The sequence below is a fragment of the Filicampus tigris genome, chromosome 16 (assembly GCF_054856515.1).
Source record: "Filicampus tigris isolate MCC_2025a chromosome 16, RoL_Ftig_1.0, whole genome shotgun sequence".
In the NCBI taxonomy this organism is placed as follows: domain Eukaryota; kingdom Metazoa; phylum Chordata; class Actinopteri; order Syngnathiformes; family Syngnathidae; genus Filicampus; species Filicampus tigris.
The window spans coordinates 14,476,446-14,492,336 of NC_141232.1; the positions used below are offsets into that span (position 1 = coordinate 14,476,446).

General features: G+C 41.9%; 2 protein-coding genes across 5 annotated transcripts; both read right to left on the bottom strand.

Moving 5' to 3' along the window:
- Positions 1 to 1,023: 1,023 nt before the first annotated feature.
- Positions 1,024 to 5,746, bottom strand: mfsd6l (major facilitator superfamily domain containing 6-like). Of its 2 annotated transcripts, none has more exons than XM_086056785.1 (2): positions 5,584 to 5,746; positions 1,024 to 4,125 (listed from the first exon to the last, which is right to left on the bottom strand). In XM_086056785.1, the coding sequence occupies exon 2, from the start codon at positions 4,082 to 4,084 to the stop codon at positions 2,387 to 2,389; it is 1,698 nt and encodes a 565-aa protein (XP_085912911.1). In that variant the 5' UTR covers positions 4,085 to 4,125; positions 5,584 to 5,746; the 3' UTR covers positions 1,024 to 2,386. The 2 variants fall into 2 exon arrangements, with proteins under 2 accessions (XP_085912911.1, XP_085912909.1); XM_086056783.1 differs by lacking the exon at positions 5,584 to 5,746 and adding an exon at positions 5,322 to 5,511.
- A 431-nt stretch (positions 5,747 to 6,177) lies between these two features.
- Positions 6,178 to 15,101, bottom strand: LOC147134904 (phosphoinositide 3-kinase regulatory subunit 5-like). 3 transcript variants are annotated; one of them, XM_086055767.1, is made up of 18 exons: positions 15,055 to 15,095; positions 14,790 to 14,892; positions 13,748 to 13,848; positions 13,593 to 13,661; positions 13,383 to 13,521; positions 11,924 to 11,993; positions 11,662 to 11,839; positions 11,410 to 11,578; positions 10,661 to 10,729; positions 9,827 to 10,563; positions 9,595 to 9,717; positions 8,863 to 8,994; positions 8,358 to 8,451; positions 8,203 to 8,279; positions 7,848 to 7,941; positions 7,676 to 7,758; positions 7,474 to 7,592; positions 6,178 to 6,709 (listed from the first exon to the last, which is right to left on the bottom strand). In XM_086055767.1, exons 2-18 carry the CDS (start codon positions 14,887 to 14,889, stop codon positions 6,565 to 6,567), a joined length of 2,499 nt encoding a protein of 832 aa, XP_085911893.1. In that variant the 5' UTR covers positions 14,890 to 14,892; positions 15,055 to 15,095; the 3' UTR covers positions 6,178 to 6,564. The 3 variants fall into 3 exon arrangements, with proteins under 3 accessions (XP_085911893.1, XP_085911895.1, XP_085911892.1); XM_086055769.1 differs by lacking the exon at positions 13,383 to 13,521 and having other exon boundaries at positions 15,055 to 15,101; XM_086055766.1 differs by lacking the exon at positions 15,055 to 15,095 and having other exon boundaries at positions 14,790 to 15,038.
- Positions 15,102 to 15,891: the final 790 nt, after the last annotated feature.

Below are 15,891 nucleotides of genomic sequence, written 5' to 3' on the forward strand. Positions count from 1 at the left end.
TTATAGGTCAAACTTAAAAACAAAACAATGAAAATAGGCCTATCCCAAACACCTGATGTGCTAAAAAAAAAAGTAAAGAAATGTTTTAGCATCAAAACTAAGTTAAGGGAAATTAATGTGTGCATACTGAGATTGCCATGTGTTTTACCAATTGAAGTTGAGTGTAACAAGTTTTACTCTGACCAACCAGAGGACTGAATAAATTTGAAATCTGATTGTTTAAAGAAAGTGTTTTTGCCAATATAGATACTGATTGTGAAGGCCCCGTGCAGATTAGCTTGACATGGCAACACAGAGGCTGAAATCTGATTGGATTTAAAAAAATAAATAAAAATAAAATCGAATATCCACATACAAGTAGCCTACTAGAAGCAGAACAGGCTAGAGAAATTCTACAAAACATAGAGAATAGAAATTTTGAAATAGTTACAACTTCATGGAACAAATCATCGCTGTCATGTGAAAAACATTTATCTCCATTTTTTTTCATTTTCTTATTTTTACATGAATCATGTTTCCGCGTTACAGACATCGCATTAAAGTGAAAATTTAAAAAAGTTTCCAAAATTGGAGATCAGTGTTTTTCACGGGACAGCGACGAAATATTAGAATTTAGGTTTAAAAAGGTCTTCTGATCCATAGGCCAGCAGAGAAGGCCTGATGTTTACATGAACGACATTGAAAGCAGCATGCTTACAGGTTGAAAGCCTGTGCCATTTCCCCAATTTGAAAAAAGAAAAAAGTTGTGAGACACCTGCTGTTTTAAGACTCAACTGAGCTCGAACCACAACGGCATTAACCCAATGGGGGTGGCTCTCTCATCAGAACTACCTGAGTCAGTTCCGCTGTAAACAACATAATATGGATGAGTTGCTTTCGCACATCAGGCTCTTGAGAGGCCCAGCCACATGTTCAGAAAGTTTGCTCTGCATCTGTTGGCTTTAGGGACCTACCACTGAAAATGGATATCTGTGGAGAGCAGTGTTTCATTCATAGCAACACAAGAGGCAAAGGGGAAAAAAATTGTTTTCAAACAAAGCGATTTACTGTTCAACACAAATACTGTACAGACCTTTCAAAACAAGACACGTCAAGAAATGCCAACTCACTCCAACGTCACAAGCAGTTAAACAGATGAGGTGCCAAGTGGGTGTGACAGAACAGGACGCCACAGTAGTTGAACCTCACCTTATGCACACGTCTTTCTATTTGCATTTCACTGAGCGGATTCACAATTGAGCCTTGCTCGCCTTTTCTACAGCCCTGCTAGGGTGTTTGCCTGAAGATGAGCGGCTTGTGTAAATTTGCGCATTAACAACAGTTGATGTCTCCACGCCACAAAATAACAAAACAGACAATGCAAGAGAGTAAAAATGACTGACATTCATCTTAGGATAGAAGAATATTTTTGGAGGTGATCCCAAAATAAAGGCTAGAGTGAAGCCTTGCATAATAGTATTTGTGGTTTCGGCAATTGCATATTCACCTAATTATCTGATTTTTGGGGGGTAACCTATCCTCTCTTATTCACTGAAAAACTCACCTGTTTGAATTTGTTGTGTCCAGGCCAAAATAATACAAGTATGAGAGTCAAAGAATTATGTTGACATGAATTGAGAAGTTTGACTTAGACAAAAATAGGTCAGACCCAAAATATGTCTCTACAAGAATATGTTCTATGCAGGCCCACTAGTCGAGAGACTGCATTTTAATTACAATTGCGTTTGTGGAATAGGAGTTAAGAAACAAAATCCACTCGTTTTTATCCATCTCAGGGGTCGACCATTTTGTCACTTGCTGTCGACTGAAAATGACATCACAGTTGCTCAGGGTTCAGGGAACAGCTGGGAGCTGAAGCCGAGCCGCGATTGATCGTTGCCCGAGCAACTGCAATTTAATTTTCAGTCGACGGCAAGTGAAAAATGGCCGCCCCCTCAGATGCATAAAAACAGGTGGATTTTGCTGCTTAATTCGTATTCCACCAACACAATATCAATCAGAATATCAAGTTTAGACTAGTGGGGTTGCATAGAACATATTACTGTAAAGAACATTTTTGTGTTGACTTCCACTTTAAGAAAGATGGTGGACGTCTTACAAATTCTGTCAGGGCATGTAAGCTTATGAGCACAACTGCACAGGCAATTAAAAACCTCTTATCGGAGGAGGCCTCAATTACTCACGGATTTTCGCTAATTGCAGCAGAGCTCGCTCCCTATCTCGGCATGGAGCGGGAATTCACTGCATCTTGTCTGTAATGCTGAGCCAATGTGGTTGAATTCATTTGTCCAAACTGTGTGACATTGCTCTGTATTGTTCACGTTGTGTTGAAACTTTACAATTGAGTGATTGATGCATTCGTTATCTCTGGTCACACTGGAGATGATTAGCGGTTGAGTGTCCTTCCCTTGTTGTTATTGCTGCCGTCGTCTTCCATAGCTTTGTCCAGCCAGTCTCTTTCCTCTTCTGAGTCCGAGTCACTGGCCTCACTGGCGTCTGCCGCCAAAAGACGAGAATAGTTGATCCTGTACTGGTGGGGGGCGTTCCAATGGAGTAGAGGCAGACATATGCACCACAGTATCAAAGTCACGGCCACCCCTCTGAAGAGCCACTCCAGCCCACACCAGCGGACCACGAAGCCTCCGGCAAAACTTCCCAGTGCACTCCCCAGGTCTAGAGACAAGACATTGTAGAGCCTCCGTATGCTCTTCTCTGTTCCTGGCGTGGCGACGTCGTCGCTCTGCACCTTCACGGCCCACCAGAAGGCTCCGCTGCTGAAACAGCTCATGAACTGAGCGGGCAGCGCAGCCCACGGTCCCCAGAGGAAAGAGTAATACAAACACTGTGATCCAAGAGTGGCTGCCCCCAGCGCAAGCACCCTTCCCGAGCTGAGCATTCTAGTCAGTCGGACAGACACCAGAGGGAAGGCGGCCTGCGAGAGCGCCGCGAGGCTGAGTGACACCCCCATGTGCAGCTCGGTGCTGCCGTGATCCTGCATCTGCCACAGGAGGAAGTTATCCGTGGCCGAGCGCGTCACCCCCACCAGCAGGGCGGTGACGGCGCAGAGCACCGCGCGCTGGGAGCCGCGCACCAGCTGAACGGCCTTGAGCAGACGGTTGACCTTGCCTTGCTGCCTGTTCAGGTAAAGAGGGAGACAGGCCGCAACGGGCAAGGCCAGCGCCGACACGCCGGCGTAGCAGAAGAAGTGCACGGCACTCCTGGAGGTGCGTCCGATGATTAAACAGTTTAACCGGCTGACCAGCAGCCCGGCTCCTCCGACGCCACATGCGGCTCCGAGTAACGGCCACACACCGGTGCTGCTGTACCGGTCGGAAGCATCGGCGAAATCCAGATAATCGTACAGGCCGTCGTCTGCCGTCCATTCAAGAGGGGCCGCCACCAGCTCCCATATAGACACTGTGATAAGTATCAAGAAGAAGAGTTGGTGTTGAACGTCCATCACCTTCAGGCTGGATAGAAAATCTAATTGCCCTTCCTCTTTATGTTCCTCTGCGTCCTGATTGAGTTGCGACTTCTTCTTCCTCACCAAGGCGAGGGTCGTGGTACGGAACTCAACAGAGCTTTTGTTCTTTGGTTCTGTTGTCCCGTTTCTTACCACAGGAAGCTGTGAAGTTCTGTCTACTGCAACAGATGTTCTGTTAGCAGGAAAAGTGACAGTAGACCAGGAGGCAGGAGCCGTGCTCACTTTTGGGTGAGTCTCCATGGGGGACGGCGTGCTTCTCAGATTTGACCCATTGCAGGTGTTTATGTGTGTTTGCAAATCTACAGGCGGAAAAAGAAGCATGACTAGCGCCACCATGGCTGAACACACCACAGAGCCGTGTACCACCGCACGCCTCTTGTTGTACGTCTTGGTGAGCAGGCTGGCCAGGGGCCGCCACACCAGCGATATCAGGTGCTTGGTGCCCATGATGATGCCCGTCATCTCAGGAGCGAGGCCCAGCTGTCTGAAGTACAGCGTGAGGAAGGGGAGCAGGCAGGATTTGGCGCAGGAGTACACAAAGTGAAAGGCTCTCGCCAGAGCGAGGGTCTGCTTGACATTGATCTGCTTGGTCTTCTTCATGGTGGAGTCCCTGAGTTCTTGATTGGCTTCACATGGAGCAACTAAGGGATACAGTGTCAGAGAAATGTTTGAGAAAACAAGCAGCCGAAAGCAAAATAAAAAAACAAAACTCATCACTTGAAAATTATAATTAGATTTCACACCAGCATATTTTGTCCAAAACCCAATCAATGTGGGCATCAGTGCACAAACCTGCATCAGAACCCTTCGAAACAATGTAAAATACTACTATATCCCTCAAAAACCTGAACATTTTGACATTGTAGGGCATAATATTTTCTAATATTAATAGCAAAAAAATATACATCAAACTCATTTTTGTCGCGGGCCACATTGTAGTTACGGTTTCAGTCGGAGGGCCATTATGACTGTAAAACCATATAAATGTTTAAACACCTTCTCATATTATTACTTATACATTGAATAACAAATTTATGGATAACTACTTCTGAAATAGGGAATCAATAACAGCAGTTTGTTCAACTATTGTTCAAATTATTTCAATATTTCAATGTTAGTATTTATTACAAATGGCTATTTGAAATTTTGGTAGAGATTTAAGTAAGAATCATTGAAGTTGACCTGCTTGATTTGCTCTCGCTGGCCACATAAAATGATGCGGCAGGCCAGATCTGGCCCCCGGGGTTTGAGTTTGACACCTGTGCCCTTGGAATGACCGGTAAGTAGCTACTTACTTCTGCATCTCAATAAATTAGAATCCATCCATTTCCCCATATTGTAAAAAAATACACTATTTATTGTTTATATCAGGTATTAAATTAAAAAGTGACATTATTTAGATTCACTAGCATAAAATGCTTCGTGATTTTTTTTTTTTTTTGGTAAAATTATTACAGTTTACAGCTAATGAAAAACCCCAAACTCAGCATCTCAATTAATTACAAGCAGTACTACAAAAAGAAACAATACAAATACTTTTTAAAAATAAAAATTAGTTATGGAATGTCCTTCTGAAAAGTATGAGCATGAGCATTCATTAATAAATGTATAAATGTCTCCGTATTTTTGCTCTTAATAAAGTTGTTAAAAGAGTGAAAGAATTGACAATTGTTTCTAAGATGTACCTTAAAGTTCGACGCATGATGTAATGCAACCGCTGAACCACAAATGTCAAGTTAAAATGAATACCTCTCCGACGGTATCAGTCAAAACTTTTCATTATCTTCGTAAAGACAGAATGGTTGGAATTTTGAGACATTTCATGTACAAAGTGTACCTGATGAAGTGGCCGTCGAGTGTGCGTGCAATAAACATATCACCCAAACGCTTATCATACAAATTCAAGTTTCTGTTAAAAAAGAAAAAAAAATCACTGAAGCGAAGATTCATTTGGTGCCGTCCAAAACAATAAGGAACTTGTCATGCAGTCACTAACACCTGTCAGGCTGGATGCACCAGTTCACTTATGAAGACGTGGAGCGAGCGTCCACGTCACATTACCCCCGCTGCATTGACATAATAAAGCATTAAAGATGTACCTTTTTATCTCTTTCCCGCGACACTTCTTAAATCGTTGTACTGTACATTTTCCATCAGGAAGTGGAGCGTTTCTACCACTATTTAATATCTCCACCTGTTCTAATATTGCTCAAACACTTGTTCGGCAACGTTTACAGTACACCTGGACAATTGTTTGTAAGACTGCAGCGACCCCTGTAGACGCGGATGCCGAAGTACACATTGCTTTCACAACAGGTGCAATCAGCAACTGTAACAAAGCGCTTTCCAGAACATATAAAACATGAACACATAACAGAACACATAACATAAAACAGTAACAATAATACCATCATAACTATTCGTCTATGGCATCCAAAAGTATTTGGTTGCCAACTTGCCAGTTGACTGCTTGTCACCATCCCTTAAAAATGTGCATGCGTGCACAAACTGTTTGAAGATATGTTTACTTGTGAATATGTGAAAACACAAATCCCTCCGTTTTGTCTTACATTTCTGATACTGCCTGCACTGAAGCCAAGCAAGTGAAGCACTATATACTGTCAGTAAAGAATATACAATACCCAAAATAACTTAATTTAATTGAAAAATAATTTTATTGTGTGTGAGACAAACTGTGCAAAACATGTCATAAACAGCTTAAAAACAAATAGTCATAGATAACATTAAAAAATGACAGCTTTTTCAAGTACAGCGATTAAAAATACTACTAAAAGCATATATCTTGAGTTGAGAGTAAAGTATGTTGAACATTTTGGAATAGGAGGGTTTGGCGACAAAAGAAAATCTTGACAACTCAGAATGACTATAACAATAACAACGACAACAACAAAATAACAGATTCCACACGCTTCCACTCAATAATGTGACTTTATGTTGGTGAATAAATCTGAAACAGAGCTGTGTAACAATATAGGCCTTTTTTCCCTTTAAAAAAAAATCATCAGTGTCTCCTTTCTTTTGGTCACCATTGTTGTCGGTCCATTCCATTCAAGGTGTTTTCAGGCATGCGAGGCAGAGAAAGAGATGAAGGGAAGGCAAAGCATGGAGCAGTAAGATGGGTGCAGAGGCTGGACTTGGCCTGGTGAAGGTTTGTACATCCAATCCGAACTGCTTCCCGGTTTACAGCACAAAGACACTTCAAGCCTACGGACATCATGTAAAGATCATGTAAACGAATGCTGAAATGGTTAAGAGGGCGGAGCTTAGGGTTAGGGTTTGGGTAACGGTTAGAGTTAGGGTTAGTCTTTGTCATTATTTAAATAAAAAAAAAACAACAAACAAACATCCATCCATTTGTTAAGCTGTTATCCTCATTCGGTTGCAAATGAATTTAGGAGAGAGGCGGGGTACAACCTAGACTGGTTGCCTGCCAATTGCACTTTTCAAGGAAAAATAAAAAATCGAATGCAGTACATATGATACATGTTCATATAGGCTTTTATAGTTGACCTATTAAAATACTGGAATCGTTACTAGAGATGGAGAACAGTGAACACCCGCTATTCGCACAAGATTGGACCAAGCCCTGCCGTGACTAGCGAAAATTGATGATGCCCCAAAATGAGGGCAAAGCACTGTTTTTGTATAAGCAAATCCCCTCAACACAGTTCAACATAGTTCCTTGACACCAAGATGCCACAGGATGGCGGCTAAGCACTATTTGTATTTAAATGAAACTCTTCAACATAGCCCCTGGACAGCAAGAGGCCACAAGATGGTACCAAAGCACTCCTTTTATTGCTTTCGCTTCGGCACAGTGAATAGGTCATTTTGTTGATTTTTTTTCAGCAAATTATGGAACATCATTAAAAAAATATATATATAGAGAAATTTGCAAATGCCAAACAATCAATATGTGGGGGTTGACTGTACTATACTGTAAGACTTTTCCATGTACTTTGTAGTACCTGGTGACACTTTGTAAGAACTTCCTCTCATCTTGATCCAGACACACAGCAAAGGTTGTCCCAGCTTTTCCACTGCTGACCTCAACTCTGTTGACATTCACCTCTGATTGAGAGGAATGCTACCAGAGAGATGTAAAGGGAATGGGTAACAAATAAAATGAGATGTGTTCTTTATTTTCAATGTGTAAGATAAAATGTTCACCTGGTTGCTGCTCTTTTTAGACTTGGGGCAGTGTTTCTTTGGGACTTCCGTCACTGACAGCCACAAGCTTTCAGTTCTAGACTCTGGCCAAACAGGATTGTACATGCACTTAAATATGATACATATTTTTTTTTTGACAAATGAGAAGATTCAATAGATGAATGCACCAGACCTAAATGTTCAGCTTTGATAGAGGCTTTGAGAATATTGATGGATGTGCAAAGCATTTCTGCTTGGCTCCATTGACTCCTTCCACTGCAGGCCACCTGCAACCACGAATGAACTGAGCTGGTTGACAAATATGGCTGCTAAATATTTAAATATGTTAGTGCTAAATGCCACATGACATATTGTGATTCAATAAAATTTCCAGGTGTGTTACTAACATGTCACGATTTGCTCTAAGAAGCCCAAGGATCAAGAATTGCACACTTTCCACCCTCTTTTTTTTCCCACATCGGAGATCCAACTATTCGTATACAAATACAATCCATTAAAGTGCTCCATAATTTGTTCCATTTTTGCACCTTATTATAGGCCACATTTAGCGTTAAGGGGACAGCCTCGCTCTCTTCATCAATTCCAAACCTTTTGCTGGCAGCACCTGTGAGAACAGTGACGTGCACATGAGACATAGTTCACGTCTGCTCTCCTTGACAAGATGTCTGCTTCTGTGACTCACCCATGGTCTTGACCGCTCTGGTTGCAGCCGTGTGTCCAAGTTCTACAGAATGAATAAATACTTCGCTTCTCTTCTCTCCGCCAGCCAGGGTCAGCTGTGCGGATGCAATTAAATCAGAAAAACACACTTTCAACACTGATGACTCCTTGAGCAAATCAATTCCACTTCAGCATTTGTCCCAAAGTATTTTGGACAATTATGTGCTTCCAGCATTGTTTTTTTTTTAAGATTATTTTATATTTCCTGCAAAGTCAATAAATGTATGCTTGGAGGAGCTTGGTGTGGGAAAACTTTGGATGTGAACTACCAGAGTGATTCTCGCAGTTTAGTGCGCCCACGCAAGCACAGCGAGAACATGCGAACTCCACAAAAAAGGCTCAGAGCCGAGATTCGAAATCGAAAACAAACGAGTGGGAGGTAAACTTGCTAACCTCTGTGCTGCCCCACATCTCAATCATTTTTCAACTATGAGGATGTCCTGCATGTGTTCTCATTTTCTACTAACCTCAGCCCGGTAAAGCTGCACCAAGACAGGTTGGTCTGCATGTCTACAGTAGTAAAGAACCAAGTCAGCCATCAAGGGAATTTCCGCCTCTTTGCCATTGTTCTCTGAAACACGTTCTTCTTTCCACGCAGGCTGCGCCACAGGAAACACCATTTGAATAAAAATATTATCAATTGTCAGAGATGGGTACTTCACCCTCTTTTACCGGTCCGTCCTCCGTCTGTGACCTGGGTACCCTTCCGTCCTGGCCCCGCCGTCCTTATTCATAAAAATAATCGTCCTCGGACCCCGTCCGTCCTCGTCCTTTTAAAACGCTTAAGTACTAACATTCCATCATGATAAAGCGTCCGTGCAAAATAACGCAATGTCAATAACACAGTGGTTCTTTTTAAAAGAACCCAACACAACACCTCAGTCTGTAATTGACCCGGTTAGAGGGACGATTACAGGAATGGACGAAAACCCATTTCTGTCCTCGCTTAGTCCATCCATTTTAAAAAAACTTTGCGTTCTGCGTCGTCCTTCCACAAAATGGGCGTCCATCCGGGACGGACGGACCATTCCGTCTCTGGGACGGAATGCCCATCTCTGTAAATGGGCATTTTTTCCCCCCTCCTCATAACAGGTGGTGCCAGTAGGTGAATTTAATAACCTTCGTGATGATTTAATATTTATTCTTATCATAGAATGAATGAATGAATCAGACCCTGGTTATGGTTTCAGTGTGATCACCTGACAAAGGACATCCGAGGAGAGACTGAGCAGACTGTGGACACTTCGATCATACCAGGGATCCATCACTCCCAACATCTGGGCTAAATCTGTGGTGCTGTCGTCTCGGGAGATACCATTCGGCTGCCAACAAGATGTGAGGGAGATGAATTAATTAACACTGAAAGGCCTGGCAACAAATGCTTGTCTCGCCAGTGGTAAGGAGTAAAAAGTTGTAAACATGTGATCTCACCACAGAGGCAGCTTTACTTGAACGTCCTGTTTCAGCTGATGAGGTGCCTTCTCTGGGATTTCCTGCAAATGTCCTTTTTGAGGGAACAAAGTAAAACTGCAACTTGCACATCTTGGTGAGCTGGGGACATTTGGTCTCTTTCTGCTGCAGGTCGCTGTAAGCCCTCGCAAGCCGTCCGGCCTCTCTGTCCCGACCGAACACGAGGACTCGCACCAGAGTAGCCACCTGCGCCGCGTCGCTTTCACTGTAGCTCAGGATGGGCCTTCTGCGGATGCAAAGGTGCTTCTGGGGGGAAAGGGGCTCTTCACCGGTGAGAGGACACGACACGGTAAACGCATGCAGAAGTTGATCTTGGTTGGATTGAGATTGTTTGAGCTGTGTCGCATGACTGCGTGGGTTCTTGAAAAACAAGGAGAAGTGCTCCATGCCTAAGAGGCTTTTGGATTTTTTCTTGGGTTTCTTTCTACGCTTTGACTGACACTTTTGTCCCTCAGCTGTGTCCTCATGTCCTACGACTTCAGTGAAGTCGCTTTCCACAAATGATGAGCCACATGTGGACACAGAGCAGTCGGAGGATGCCGTCGAGATAGGATGGTTCTCCAAGCCCTGATCTGCATTGCTTCTCTGTATGACTTTTTCCTTCAAATCAACGTCAGTACGATCATCCTCATCTTTTTTGAGACACGCCGGAGGCAAATCCAGGTAACATTCTCTCATGAGAATATTATTGAGAAAATCTGGAATATGAAGAACGCAGTCACAGGAGTTCACAACTACGATTTTAGACATGGGGTCAGTTAAAATGTTTGTGTGGAGTTGTTCAAAAGGTATTACCAAAGTTGTCATTTTCCCAGTAGCTGATGTGACATTTGGGGAAGGGCAGCGTGAACGTCTCAGCAAGCCCTAATGAGACGGAAAAGATGCCGAGATTGAGGAGCGGTGAGGTCTGACGTCAGCCTTGACAGGCAGGTAAAAAAAAAAAAGCAAACTCTAAAAAAAAGTCACCCTGTAAATGAACATTTGTCACTGCCGATAGTAACTACAACTGGTGTTCATTTAATTTGTTTATTTAATTTAATCCAAAAATATATTATACAGGTTATAATCCATCTATCCATCCATCTTCTATGAGTGTGTCCTCATTAGAAATGGATGTTATTCTAGATGACTTTAGGGCAAGGTTGTGAGCCAACCGCAGTGCGCAAAGAGACCCTCCCCCCCACCAAAAAAACTAAAAATAAATAACATTCACACCTAAAGAATGCAGAACCATTATTTTCTAATTACTGTCAATGCACATTCTGCTCAGCATCATGACCCGATGTTTTCTTTGCTATTCCCAGAATTTCCCCATTGCATAGTCATTACCTTAAATAATTAAAATAATTCATTTGGATGGTACACTGCCTTGTAATATGGACAACAGTGGTTCTGTCATTGCCATGGCAACCCTGATTCACCTACCTTGGTTGGTCAATAGACTGTATTAGTCGAGTAAATTGTGTACATGTACATTTGAGATTGTGCACATACTGTAGCACTATAAAGCCTTTGCTGCCATTCAGCATCTATCAATGACTTACCAGTATCCAAGTAATCATCTCCAGCTGTGGGGATAAGGCTTTGTCTGAGCCGATCGAGAGTCTGTACAAGACTCTCTCTGGCAGTGCTGAGATCTGCTGTGGAGGCTGCTGTCTCCATGCAGCAAGTTACCGTCTCCAGAAGCTGCTCCAACTCAACAGGCTGTTTTGTCTATCGAAATATCAGAAAGTTTGTTTTAGGAATAAATACCCCAAAGCCCAGACATCCAAAGATAAATAGAAGCTTGTTGCCACCTGCAAGGCATCACGGAGTCCCTGCAGGTGGATTTTGGTGCCCAGAGCAGCCTGGAAGCTGTGCAAAATGAGCGTGATGGTGATGTCTCGATTGGACTGATGGCTTGCACTCAGATGCTTGGAGACTGATTGAACCTCGGGGGGAATATCTTCATCTGGACTCACTAAAAGCATCATCCTAATAATCGCATACACCCAAAAAGCATTTATGTCTTCATTCTACAGATGCACGTTTCGTTTTCACGTGTCTGATTGAGCTTACATCGTTTTCGAGTGTTGGTTCACCATGGAAATGCCATGCTCTGTCTTCACCAGTCTTTGAAATGATATGCCTAAATCAAAACAGATTCATTGTTTCTCTGCAAATACATCATCATCATCATCATCATATTCACATGCCATGTTGTGTGTCTGCATAGTTAGGTGTGCCCCTATCAGATAAACTAATATCATAGCCTCTTCTATTTCTTCGACATGAATTTACCCTTTCTTTGACATCCTGCTAGTACATTAAATGCACAAGTTGGTCTTTGTTCTCACTGCGCACTATAGAATAAGTAAGGCACACTAGTTGAGCCACTTAGTAATGTTTTTTTTCCACTACTATCATGACATCTTTGCACACTAGTAGAATGAATAGTTGACAATTGCATGATGCTCTCATATTACTAGTAACATTATAGAATTATATGACTTAACCAGCACTACATTGTTAAAAAAAAAAAAAGAAAAAGTTGCATGAACTCAAAATTTCAAGGCAACAAACTTTGATGAAATTTTAAGTTGTGCAATTAAAAAAAATATTCTTGTTATTCTTGTTTTTCTAAGAAGAGTTTACAGAACTAATTCTTCCTTGTATTGTCACACAACTTCAAGATATAGCTGAACTCAAAACAACTCAGCAAATTGTTTTGTAGCAAACAACTTACTTGCTTTGTTTTGGAAACTAACATTGTTGCCATAAATATCAATCACTTAAAATGTAAAGTTGTTCCAACTTAAATTAGCATTTTAGCTACCGAAAAATACAAGTTGTGTTTTTTAGAGTGTAGTAAGCGCGCAGCTGCCAACTAGTGCACAGTTTAGCCTCACTAGTAACATTTAGTTATTTTACAAGTGAGACATAGTCATTCTAATAGTGTGCAGAAATGTCATACAGAAAAGTGTAAGGCAGTAGTAGAAAAGATGCCATGAGTAAGACAGTCGTTCTACTAATGTGCCCTAATCTTTTTACTAGTGTGCAGAAATGTCTTACTAGTGAGGATGGCTTTTCATACTTGTAGTAGTAATACTACTACTACTACTACTACTACTACTACTACTACTACTACTACTACTACTACTACTACTACTACTACTACTACTACTTTCTTCTTCTGGCTTTTTTTCTGTCTGTGTGAATGACAGATGGCACCATGCTGCCTCTCACAGGTCAGTTTTGGTACTACGGCAGACTTTGAGGTCCCCGGTTTGGTGTAATTAGGACGGAAATTGGAACACGCCATCGTCTTATCACTAATTCTTGTGCCACATGATGACAGAATTCTTATGCCGCTGCACAAACTGGTTCATCGCACAGTGTTCATAACCTCAAAATGTCAATGCCATTATCGTTGTAAACCGAGGATCGGTACAGACAGTAGTCATCACACATAATTGTCACTCACTTAGTGGACTAAAAAGATTTTTTTTTTTAAAAATGTGCATGTCTTAAGCTTTACCCGGGGCTCTGAGTTCATTATAGATGATATTCAGAAGGTGTTGACAAGCGGTGCAGTAAGGATCTGGCCACGACAAGAAATTGTGGAAGAGCAGGTAAGCTTCCAAGAGCACATTACAATCTGGGTGTAGGTAAGGAGTCTGGGGAAAAAGAAAATGTTAACGTGTGGTGTGTTAACTACAGAGAGATTGTTTGAATGGCAGCCACTTACTTTTAAAAGTGTTGAGGAAAAGAGGAGCGTAAGCGGCACCACCAGTTCGTACTGACATTTCACAAGTACCTGTGAATGACAGAAAGTTAAAAATGCTGTCATCCCTCTTATTTCTCTGACCAAGGTCGAAAGGGTGTTGCCACTTGAATTTTCACCTCCTTTGTTTTCTTGAGAATTGTCTTCAGAAGGAAGGGGAAGTTGTGGGGATCTCTCATCACCAGTTCCTCCAAACACCATCGGTTCATGCACAGCCCGGCTGATCAGACAGACAAAAACACGCAAGCAACTTATTTCTCTTTTTGGGTTTCACTATGATGACAGGCATGTTTTTGGGTGCCATCCATTTTTTTTCTGTTTGTACAGCTTGGACACCAGGATTTAACACTTGGTGAAGACTTTACTAGAACTTTTGAATATTGTCTCTGCTCTATACAGGGACTGACACATGCTGGACACTCACAAGCAATTGCAATCATCTTCACACTCCCATTGACCTGTTCACAAGTTTTTGAACTGGAATACAAAGGATAAAAAGGAGAGTAGCTCAGGCACTACTGTGTGGAGTTTGCAAGTTCTGTCCTAACATGAATGAAACCTGAAAATTGTATGTGGTTCTATGTCTTTAGTGACCTCCAACTGACTGGCGACCAGTAGCGGGTGTAGCGCACCTCTCACCCAAAGTCAGCTGGGACAGGCTCTAGCTCACTTGTGATCCTACACTTTAAAAAAGATTGGGTTAAAAATAACACAATTTGGGGTGAAAAATGGACTGATCCACTACTTGGGTCAATTTGACCCAACTTTCTGAGTTATTTTCTGCAGAAAACAACCCCCAAAATGGAGTTGTTTTGTCCAAAACAACCCAAGAAAATGTGTCAAATCGACCCACTTAGTGGATTGGTCCATTTCTGAACCCAAAATGTTGTTATTTTTAACCCAACTGTTTCAGAGTGCAATCACAACAAGCGCAATAGAAAACAAAAAAGGATGAACACTTAAAAAATGGAGTAGCTGATGTCATGACGAATGCGTTTCACTCACACTGCTATTGTCATTGGTATTTCTGTCTTCGCTGTGCCCCAAAAGAAAGGTAATAGAGTTCTGTTTTTGTGTTCACCAATATAAATTCACACCACTTTCATGACTGTACTGTGTATTGTTTTTTGATCCAATTCATGTTTTGCTGTTGGTTCCTACCGTTCCAGAGTTGCTTGTCAGGAGTGTTGAATTCAAGGTCACAGAGGCAGCGTTCAAAGACATGCTGCAGACGATCTTCTGTGCACGAGTTTTGCGCCATTGTCTACAGTTGCATTCACAGCAGCCACAGATAAAAAAAAAAGAAATAATAATAACAATGAAAAAGAAGCAGTCTATTTTTGTAGAAACAAAATTATATTAACATTTTCCATTCAGTTGTATTTTCAGAGCCCATTACTGAACCTTCGTGATAAAAAAGACTCACTTGAAAGAAGCAGATGCGAAACAACAAATGTCCAGTGTACACAATGCATCCTCCCACTTCCTCCTCTCACCATTAACTCACAGCCTGCACAAGTGGGCTGGCTAAGAAGGCGAGCCACCATTTCTTCATTTTCATTCAGAAATTCAGTAGCCGACTATTTATTGTCATCTGTCAAAACTGCAAAGGAAATGACTCTTCAATATGACTTCCTACTTGATGCCGATTTGCCCCATGATAATACACACAAAATGTCTGTGATGAAAATGATTCAAATAATAATGTAACCAATCAAATCTAATGCAAACCATTTTCTTTTTTCCTTTCCAGAATGATCTTTTTCCAGAATGACATTGCACATTATTTCAGTACAGTGCCACATCTACAATGAGAATACCACTGGAAATAGAATTGCCACGAGATTCCTCTGTAAGTGTGACCTTTGGGACGTGCTCGCCCGTATGGATGTTACGTTATTGTCTCGGAGTGCCAGCTGGGGTAGAGATGTCACTTGACTAGTGATGAATGGCTTAACAAACAAAGACACTGGGGTCTGCAAACTAAATGGTAACAAACGTGGCCTGACTTCTGCCCATCAAAACAGGAAAAAGCCTCCTGCGAGGCAGCAACATGGCTTTGCTATATTGTGCGAAATCCTTTCGATCAGATATGAACTCAAAACTTATTTTCTACAGTCATGTTTTTTTTTTTCTTGGCTTTAACAAGAGTACATATTTAGGGGGGCTTCTGAGTGTGACCTCGCAACTACACTCTGATATGATCCAATGGAGAAAACTGATACAAAAACAGCATCTTTTTGTGTTAGTCCTTCTTCAAAAA

Bases quoted from the DNA above. Each gene is read 5' to 3' on its own strand.
- mfsd6l (XM_086056783.1), bottom strand. From the start codon at position 5,379: ATGATAAGCGTTTGGGTGATATGTTTATTGCACGCACACTCGACGGCC. The intron at 4,126-5,321 runs GTACACTTTGTA...TGTATCCCTTAG, and splicing joins CTCGACGGCCACTTCATCAG to TTGCTCCATGTGAAGCCAAT.
- LOC147134904 (XM_086055767.1), bottom strand. From the start codon at position 14,889: ATGGCGCAAAACTCGTGCACAGAAGATCGTCTGCAGCATGTCTTTGAA. The intron at 13,849-14,789 runs GTAGGAACCAAC...CTGTCTGATCAG, and splicing joins TGACAAGCAACTCTGGAACG to CCGGGCTGTGCATGAACCGA. The intron at 11,579-11,661 runs GTGGCAACAAGC...ATATTTCGATAG, and splicing joins GACTCCGTGATGCCTTGCAG to ACAAAACAGCCTGTTGAGTT.